We start from the raw sequence: 8565 nt of genomic DNA on the forward strand, positions 1-8565 counted from the left end.
ATCAAAGGTGACAACATAGAATATCTCGCTATCGTTTAAAAATTTTAAAGCAAACTGGGTAACAAATTTTGTAAAAATTAACTACGAATTAATAGTCTTTCTTTATTAGAATATAAATAGATCTATATCTCGCCTATTTCTTATGCAATTGTTTAATTGGATTTATGTAAACATATATTGTTAAGACCAACTACGAGCAATGCCCATTGGATTCGTTAAGGTTTTTCTTACTCCGTCCACTTGGATGCTTTTTTCGCTAATACTACAGTGTCGTCTGATTTAACTAAAGTACGATAATCGTTCCTCTTTTGATTAAAATTCATATAAAATATGTATCCCGAACAACCCAACATTGCTACAACACCGAGAATCATAATGGTTTTGTTCTGCAAATAACATCATTTCATTAATGACAATATTAACAATTTAATAATTTGACAGTATCGGCTACGACTCAATTTCGAGAAGTCGTACCGATCGTCAAAGTTTTATAATCTTACCGGCTTGGCATACAACTCGAAATTAACGGCGCGGAATAACGTAGTGCTCCGTAATGATCGTAAACCATCACCTGGCGTTGTTTCACGAGTATTTTCATTTTTATTCATTGCGTTATCTTTCAACCGCAAAGTTTCACATTCACGTTCCTCAATCGTCCACGGTCCACACCACATTCGTCAGATCAGACACACTTGTGTAAATAACTTAACCTAATTTGGGGAGAGATTCAATTTGATTTAATAGGTCTTAACGTCGGGTCGGTATCCTCTGTCGGTATCGTTCTACATTGTTGCGCGTTGTAACTTGAAAATTGAATGACTTGAACGTCTTGAACCCATTCAACGATTTCAACCTGTCTTATTACCTGTCTGCGAAAGGATTAAGGAAGGCTTACAGCAGAGAGAAGGAAATCGGAAATCTCTCGGCCGGTTTATATGCATGTATTTATTTGGCAGCATATCATCAAATGAACCGCACCGCACCGCACACACACCCGAAATCTCTCTCTTATTGGCTGCAAGATAACTACGGAGTTGAGAGTTGTGCGGCCATGTTATGGCGTGTACGCGACACACGCGACACACGGCGACACCGCGACACGTAGATCGTAGCAGATCGGTAGAATCCCATCCCCTACCAACACACATACTTCGATTGCTTCGTGATATAAGAAAAGCTTGACAAAATATTTATTTATTTGCGCGCTAAGTCGAAGAGTTTCTTAACCCTTGCGAATTCAATAATGCGAATGTTTATGAGCGGTATTGTCATCTTTTGAGAGGGGCGTTATATGTTGTATAAACTACCTCCCTCGGAATGGGAATGAAGCTAACGTAAAAGAAAGGGTAAGCAGAATTGTTAATTTTTTATAATATATCGTCGGACGGCGCAACGTGTCATGTTTTCAAAAACAATTTGTCAAAAGTATACGTGTAAAAGCCGTTTCAATTGCATTTCCTCTGCATTTAAAACTAAATAGATCTATTGTCACGCTTCTTTGCAGAGAGATGAGGGGAAAATATATACGTATATATTTATTTATTTATTTGTAGACGGATAGATGTACTCTTTAATTTGTGTAACAATGTCCTTTTTTTATAAAATGCCGTTCGAAATACAATTATCTGGTTGCTATCTGGTTTTTTGTGCCGCTACACCATGATTTGTGACGTTATACCAAATTTGCAGGTTATTCTTCATTTGACTGACCACAAAAATGCCAGGTTGTGCGGCTGTTGGTTGCAACAATCGCAGCGAAAAAGGATATATCATGAAATGTTTTCCTCGCGATCCAAAATTGAGAAGGATCTGGCAGGATCGCGTCGCGAGAGCCGATTGGGAACCGTCTAACAATTCCTTTCTGTGTCACGTGCATTTTGAACCTAAGGAATGGTCTGTAACCCAAAATGGTAGAATCAGACTAAAGAAGGATGCCATCCCATCTATCTTCACTGTAACGTCGACTAGAAAATCTGCCAAAAAGCGTTTCAAGTTAACCAATGCCAAGAATGAAAACGTATGCGAAAACGATTATACGACAGAGTCTTTGGAAAATGATACTGAACATTCGTCGATTGGCCACTTGGAAGAAAAGGATTCTGATTCGCAGGACGTCGACAATCCTACACCATCTATACCGTCGTTCGTATATCGACAAACAAATCATTCTCCGATAAAGATAGAAAATAAACAAGCGTTTTACGGTCGGTACATAGATATTATGAACGATCTTCGACAAGAAAATATTATTATAATTTCAGATGATAATAATATGGAGATGGAGAGTAATGCCGAGGAAAACGACGCTGGAAAAGCAAGCGTGGAGAATAAAAAAACTATCAGTGATTTTACAGCCAATATAAACTCAACTGGTAACCAGAATGAGAGTGTCGCTGTAAAAACAGAAATAAAACGAGACATCGATCAGGTCTTCGATGATACTTACGACGAAATAGAAGAGAAATTGAAGCAAATTTGCGACGGTCACCGCGAAGAGAACGATATATCTAATATGGAGGTGGAACTAGATTCAATCTCGAGGACGCGGAAAGGAACTTTAGAGAAACCAGTGATGCAAATGCCATTTCACAAAAGTATAAATTATAAATATTCGTCGAGGAATGAAATTGGAGAGATGTTTACGGACAATAGAGATAATATCGAGATTATCTTTGGTAGTGAAAGCGGAGAAGAATTTGCACGTGTCCCTAGGTGTACATTTTACAACGGTGGAACTAATGACGTTGATAAGCTGGATCGACGTACCACCAATGGCGATTATATCGTTGATGACAAAGAGATCGATGAAACTTGTGGATACACGGAAGAAGCTTTCGGCAGAGAGAATGTATATGTTGCGTCAAACCTGAAGACCGCTGTAAAGTGTAAACGGAGAACGCGAGAGGAAGTTATGAAATCTATAAAAAGGTCGGTTCAAAATGCATCTTTTCCGGATACAAATTCTATGAGTAACAGCGATACTTCGGACATCGTGGAAGTAGAAAATGAATTGAGAAAGGAACCGAATGTTGTATCTGAAATTGCGCGATACAACGAAGACGATGTTATATTGGATACGACAAAATTCACGGTCAAGGTGACGGGTGATCGCGAAGATGTATTTGATATTATGCAAGATTTATTTCGAGATACGAAAGATTTTACCATTGAAGAACATAAACAAGAAGATAATACTTATTTACGGGATAAAAATAATGCATCTGTTACATCTATTATAACAATAGACGATTATCCGATGGAAAGAAATTCTACGGATAAACGCAACAACGATATTTTTCCGCCAAGTATTGCGCCAACGGACAATGATCGAGTATCGTTCGTTTTGTCAACTTTAAAAAATGACGAATGTCTGACCACAAGGTTACTGTCGCCGCGTATGGACGAAGAGAAGGGTTTAGACATAAATAATGCCATTGACAGCGTTATCGAACGATCGACGACCAACGTATATACCAATAAATGTGAATACAAGAAATTACGGGAAAAAGTGAAACTGCAAGAGACTGTTATCGGACAATTATCTAATCAACTCATTTTGCTTAAGGACTTGGAGAAAAAACTGCGGAATAAAAATTTGCTGCTTAAAGCAAGGACGAAGAAAGTAGAAAGAAAGACGAATGAATTGAACAAAAGTACGAATGGCACGCCATCTTCAACGAGCAACAAACAAACGGACATGAGACAAAGGTTGATTTACGATTTATCGAACAGAATGAGTAATCTTGAAGAGACGAATAAAAATTTGATGAAAACTATAACTATAGAATGTCAACAAAAAAGGCAGCTGGAGAGCCAAATCAAACAAAGAGACAAACGAATAAAAGAGCTCAACTGGAAATTGGAGAAGGCTTCGAAATATCTCGAACGAGCGGAGAAAAATACCAACACGTATAAGAGGAAGATGTTAAATATGCAAACTTTTATGAGAAGAAAGAAGCTCTTGGACGGGAATACGAATAGATTTCACGAAATTATGATAGATAATATGAAGGAAGACTATTCCGAGAAGGTTCTAACAATGGCGATAGAAATTAAAGAAATCTGCGGTACAAATGGATACAACAAGTTGTTGAATTACGGGTTTCCACTTCCAGCATTGTCGGTTTTGCAAGCTCCCCCGAGTGACAGGACTGACGGGATCCCCGATTCCAGTAAAACTAATAACAAAATTCGACGAGTGATCTCTTTAAAACAAAATACGAACGAAGAACGCGATACTCAGCCTATGGAAAGCGACGTGGAAATTTATACCCAGTATCGTCATGCGGAAAACGCAACGCCGCTTTGCGGAGAAATCGTGATGGACAATACGGAAACTGTAACAGGCACGGTTCAAGATATTTTTGAGGAAAGTAATGACGACGTGGATGATTTCGGTACAAATGAATTGAAAGAACATTTTATTTTACAATTGAACGCAGTTATGTAATGATGAATTGATTGCATGCATACAAAATTATATATTAATATCTTTTATCTTCGAATATGTATAATAGTAATACTTGATAACAACAACGCAACTTGACACATCGATAATGGATAAGAGATTTATGATTTATGGATATATCATTGTGTATAATAATCATCTCTAATATAAAATGCTATCAATACTATTTATTGTACAATGATGAACGATGTCACACGCATTGTAGCACTGATGAATCTTACTTCGGATGACTTTGCGTCTGTGCAAATACATGTACAAATATTTTTAAAAGTAAAGTAAAACTACACTTTTCTCATAAAACTTCATTTTCTCTTAACTTGAATGATAAGTTGTTATATCAAACTGTTATTTACAACCTTCGTGTTGGTTTCTATATTTATTTCATTTTTCGCGATTGGGTATACATACAAACGAGGGGTGGGGCAACTGGGGCATCTGTCAAACTTTATAACAGCGAGTTGCAAAGTCGACGTATGTACCCTTGATCTCTGATTCGACTTCGGTGAGTAAATAACAATAGATGTAGATACACTTTACCGCTGTCATTTTAATTAGAAATTGAATATTAAGAACTGCGCCTTACCCTGTAATCGCATTAAAAGTTTGCTCTTGGCATAAAATAAAGCGAATCGACCCTTTCGAGCGGGGTAGCTGCAGCTGCAGGCCAACGACTTGAACCAACAACGTTTCTATGGCGACGTTTTTTCAGCTATCAAACCAAAGTATCGAGACTACCAAGTACCATCGTAGCATGAGCTTGAGTTACCAGCTAATAGCTATCAGCTTTCATACGAATATACGATCGCGTTTTAGTTACATTTTACGTAAATCATCTATTTAAATAAATGGCGACAGCAATCAAAGATCAACGCACAATTCCCGCTATGGACACGCTGGTCAAGTATGATAATCCAGTTTTGATTACGACTCGTCCAGAGAAGGTACGACGAATTTTTATCATCATTTTCTATTATTGCACAAATTAAAATTTCTCTGAGAAGATGCGTCTTGCATGTATATATATATATGCACGAATACGGAACAATAAATATATAAATAAAAAAAAATGTATTATATATCTGCTAATGTATCTTTTTCATTAAACAACAGGTACGTAAGGATTCAGCGTTGGCAAAAGTCGGCATAGCTGCTTGCAAAATTCAAACAACCTCAGCTTCAGCCGATACACGACGGGAAACTATTGAAATTTTAAATAGAATTTTACCGCCGAAGGAATGGGAAGAGGATGGCCAGATATGGACTCAACGTGTAAAATTAGATAAATTTTTAAAAAAGCTAATCTATCTTTTCAATCGTTCAACGTTGTTGTGTATGTACGATAGTCCACAAATGGCTATATTATTTAGGTGTCGAGTACTCCCGCAACACGATTAGACGTGATAAATTTACAAGAGCAACTTGATATGCGATTGCAACAAAGACAGGCCAGAGAAACCGGTATTTGTCCCGTTCGTAGGCAGCTCTATGCCCAATGTTTCGGTATAAACACATTCGTATATATATAGATAACTCGTAAGCTTTATGTCTAATACATGGGGTAAATTGAGATAAAAATACACATTTGAGTAAATATATATTGTCGTATAATTATTACACGTTTCAGATGAATTAATACGGCAAGTAACTGTAAGCTGTGCCGAACGTGGATTACTTTTATTGCGAGTAAGAGATGAAATCAAAATGACATTAGCCGCGTACCAAACATTGTATCAAAGTAGCATCGCTTTCGGGATGCGTAAAGCGCTACAAGTACCTATCTCTTTCCAATATATATATATATATATATATATATATATATATATATCACATCGTACATATCTTTCCAAGTTTATATAAGCTTGTCATCAAGCTCGTCGAAATACGATTTGCTTTTGTTTACAGTCTGTAAAATTTAACATACGATGGTTGATAAAAAAAAGACCTTACTTTTATAGGCCGAGCAAGGTAAGGAAAATTTGATTAATACAGCCGAGGAATTGAGATTACAAAAAATTGATTTGGAGAAAACGGTTGCGGAATTAAGGCTCAAGTATGATCAGTCTGAGAAAAGATCGGCCGAATTAAGGGAAGCGGAGGAAAAAAAACACATGGAAGAAGTGCAGTTTCTTAAAAAGACAAACTTGCAATTAAAGGTAAAAATATTTATTTCATTTTGAAGCAGTAAACAAAGCCGCAACAGTAAGATGTTCGCGTTAAATTATTTTTAATTTTAATAGATATTTTCCAACCATAATAACTGCAATGCGCGCCGACTAATTGTCAGACTTGCAACACACAATTAGATAAGAGATAAGACGAGAATTAAAATATGAAAAATTCTTTCATACTTATTTACCTTCGTAAAAAATCGTCCAAAAAATAGAGAATGTAGAGAGAGAGAGAGAATCTGATAATAAACTAAATATGATTCAACATTTTGTGTCTGTAGATACATGCATAAAGACTGATATTTAAATATGCATAAAATATAAATATATATTCAGATCGAGTTACATAAATATAAATGTTTTTAAATGCTTAAGATAAAATAATATAATTGTAATATAGGTACATATTTTGCAACATGTATTTTTTATTTGCACATTTTATATAGACATATTAAATGACTGACTAAGCTAAATTGTTATTCATGTATTATTGTAAAAAATACATATAAACCAATTATATATACCAATTATAATTTTCAGACGCAATTGGAAGGTATAATTACATCAAAAAAGTGAGAAATTATCACGCGAAGGTAATCTTCACTTATAAAACAGTTTATGGTGACTACAATACATGTTATCTATACAAGAATTTTGTGTGTGTGTGTGTGTGTGTGTATGTGTGTGTGTTGTGCACTGGCGCACTCCTATGCAGTTGCTAATAATTAACAAACTTGCATGTAATATGTAACATGTAACTGTTGGACAGGAATGAAAAAAAGTATACTCCGTCCAACGAGAGATTATGGTTGGTTCTCTGTGCATAGGCGAGCAAAGTGGAGGTAAAGTTCCTAGAGCGTGGCGTATCGTATACATAAATAGATGGTCTGTGGGCAGAGACCAGAGATCTGCGCGAAACGGACGATCCAACCATAATCTCTCGTTGGACGGAGTATACTTTTTTTCATTGAGATTCCAATAAATGCACATCCTATGAATAAAATACCAACTATTTATTACAAATAGGTGCACAAATTATTTTTATTTTTACATAAATATTTTATGTTTTAAAATCCTAAAATCTTGGTAAAATATCTTAAAAGATACGTTATTGCTTCTTACCGTAATGTAAATTTGTAAATTTTCAATTTATCATAATAGTAAACTCACAGGAAAAGAATATAAAATATAAACTTAATGTAACACTTAATATATTAATACAAAAAGAGCCTTTTGTCTTTAAAATGCAACGCTGTTTATGAGAGAGAAAGGTATTTCATCTATTTCATAAATAATAAAGAATTCGAACGATAGATTAATATGAAAATTTAAAAAAAAACTAAGAAAATGATTCATCGCCTGTACAATTATTTTTTTTTCATCAATTTTGACTTGTCTATTAATCTATTTCATGTTTCATATCGTGCGTCTCGTATTATATGTAAGATATATATATTATATATATATTCGGCATTTTTTACATTTCTCCATAGTTTTTCAAATTTAGATAGTAATAAAGAAACAAAAAATACAAGATTATTTCATTAAAACACATAGTTAATACATAAGTAATAAATAATTTTATACTTTGCAACATTTCAAAACCAAATTATGTAATGTTTAAAGTTGGACGCATTTTTAAATCCAAAACTTAGGCAAGAATCGTATCTTGCTTATAAGGCAATATACACATACATATATATACCCATATATATATATATATATATATATATATATGACTCGAACCTGGTTCCTCAGATTACGAGTCTGGCGCTCTACCACTAGACCACACCGCCGCCCTATATATATATATATATATATATAATTAGATATTTGATCTATGTTGTTACAATTTACACGATAACGACGCATTACATTGACAAAGTAAAATTGAGAAGGGAGCGAGAGATACACACAAGAGACAGAAAT

The 8565-nt window shown here is 35.0% G+C and overlaps 3 protein-coding genes across 4 annotated transcripts; 2 read left to right on the top strand and 1 right to left on the bottom strand.

Annotated features, from left to right (window-relative positions):
* Positions 1-3: 3 nt before the first annotated feature.
* LOC143899767 (small integral membrane protein 8) lies at positions 4-1004 on the bottom strand. Its single transcript, XM_077410330.1, has 3 exons — positions 866-1004; positions 501-710; positions 4-386 (listed from the first exon to the last, which is right to left on the bottom strand). The coding sequence occupies exons 2-3, from the start codon at positions 672-674 to the stop codon at positions 228-230; spliced, it is 333 nt and encodes a 110-aa protein (XP_077266456.1). The 5' UTR covers positions 675-710; positions 866-1004; the 3' UTR covers positions 4-227.
* Positions 1005-1119: 115 nt separating this feature from the next.
* LOC143899756 (uncharacterized) lies at positions 1120-4768 on the top strand. The gene is made up of 2 exons (XM_077410294.1): positions 1120-1346; positions 1690-4768. The coding sequence occupies exon 2, from the start codon at positions 1718-1720 to the stop codon at positions 4448-4450; it is 2733 nt and encodes a 910-aa protein (XP_077266420.1). The 5' UTR covers positions 1120-1346; positions 1690-1717; the 3' UTR covers positions 4451-4768.
* Positions 4769-4912: 144 nt separating this feature from the next.
* Positions 4913-7314, top strand: Dnali1 (Putative inner dynein arm light chain, axonemal Dnali1). 2 transcript variants are annotated; one of them, XM_077410319.1, is made up of 6 exons: positions 4913-5409; positions 5579-5737; positions 5836-5968; positions 6093-6238; positions 6424-6621; positions 7177-7314. In XM_077410319.1, the coding sequence occupies exons 1-6, from the start codon at positions 5314-5316 to the stop codon at positions 7210-7212; spliced, it is 768 nt and encodes a 255-aa protein (XP_077266445.1). In that variant the 5' UTR covers positions 4913-5313; the 3' UTR covers positions 7213-7314. The 2 variants fall into 2 exon arrangements, with proteins under 2 accessions (XP_077266445.1, XP_077266446.1); XM_077410320.1 differs by having other exon boundaries at positions 6093-6151.
* The last annotated feature ends 1251 nt before the right edge of the window (positions 7315-8565 follow it).

This window comes from Temnothorax americanus, unplaced genomic scaffold (genome assembly GCF_048541705.1).
Source record: "Temnothorax americanus isolate GAGA-0224 unplaced genomic scaffold, ASM4854170v1 Scaffold29, whole genome shotgun sequence".
Lineage (NCBI taxonomy): Eukaryota > Metazoa > Arthropoda > Insecta > Hymenoptera > Formicidae > Temnothorax > Temnothorax americanus.

What these genes read in the sequence shown, in the direction of transcription:
- LOC143899767 (XM_077410330.1), bottom strand. Translation starts at nt 674, where the DNA reads ATGTGGTGTGGACCGTGGACGATTGAGGAACGTGAATGTGAAACTTTG. An exon ending in TCGAGTTGTATGCCAAGCCG is followed by an intron (nt 387 to 500) that starts GTAAGATTATAA and finishes TGTTATTTGCAG; the next exon opens with AACAAAACCATTATGATTCT.
- LOC143899756 (XM_077410294.1), top strand. Translation starts at nt 1,718, where the DNA reads ATGCCAGGTTGTGCGGCTGTTGGTTGCAACAATCGCAGCGAAAAAGGA.
- Dnali1 (XM_077410319.1), top strand. Translation starts at nt 5,314, where the DNA reads ATGGCGACAGCAATCAAAGATCAACGCACAATTCCCGCTATGGACACG. An exon ending in GGATGCGTAAAGCGCTACAA is followed by an intron (nt 6,239 to 6,423) that starts GTACCTATCTCT and finishes TTACTTTTATAG; the next exon opens with GCCGAGCAAGGTAAGGAAAA. An exon ending in AGACAAACTTGCAATTAAAG is followed by an intron (nt 6,622 to 7,176) that starts GTAAAAATATTT and finishes TATAATTTTCAG; the next exon opens with ACGCAATTGGAAGGTATAAT.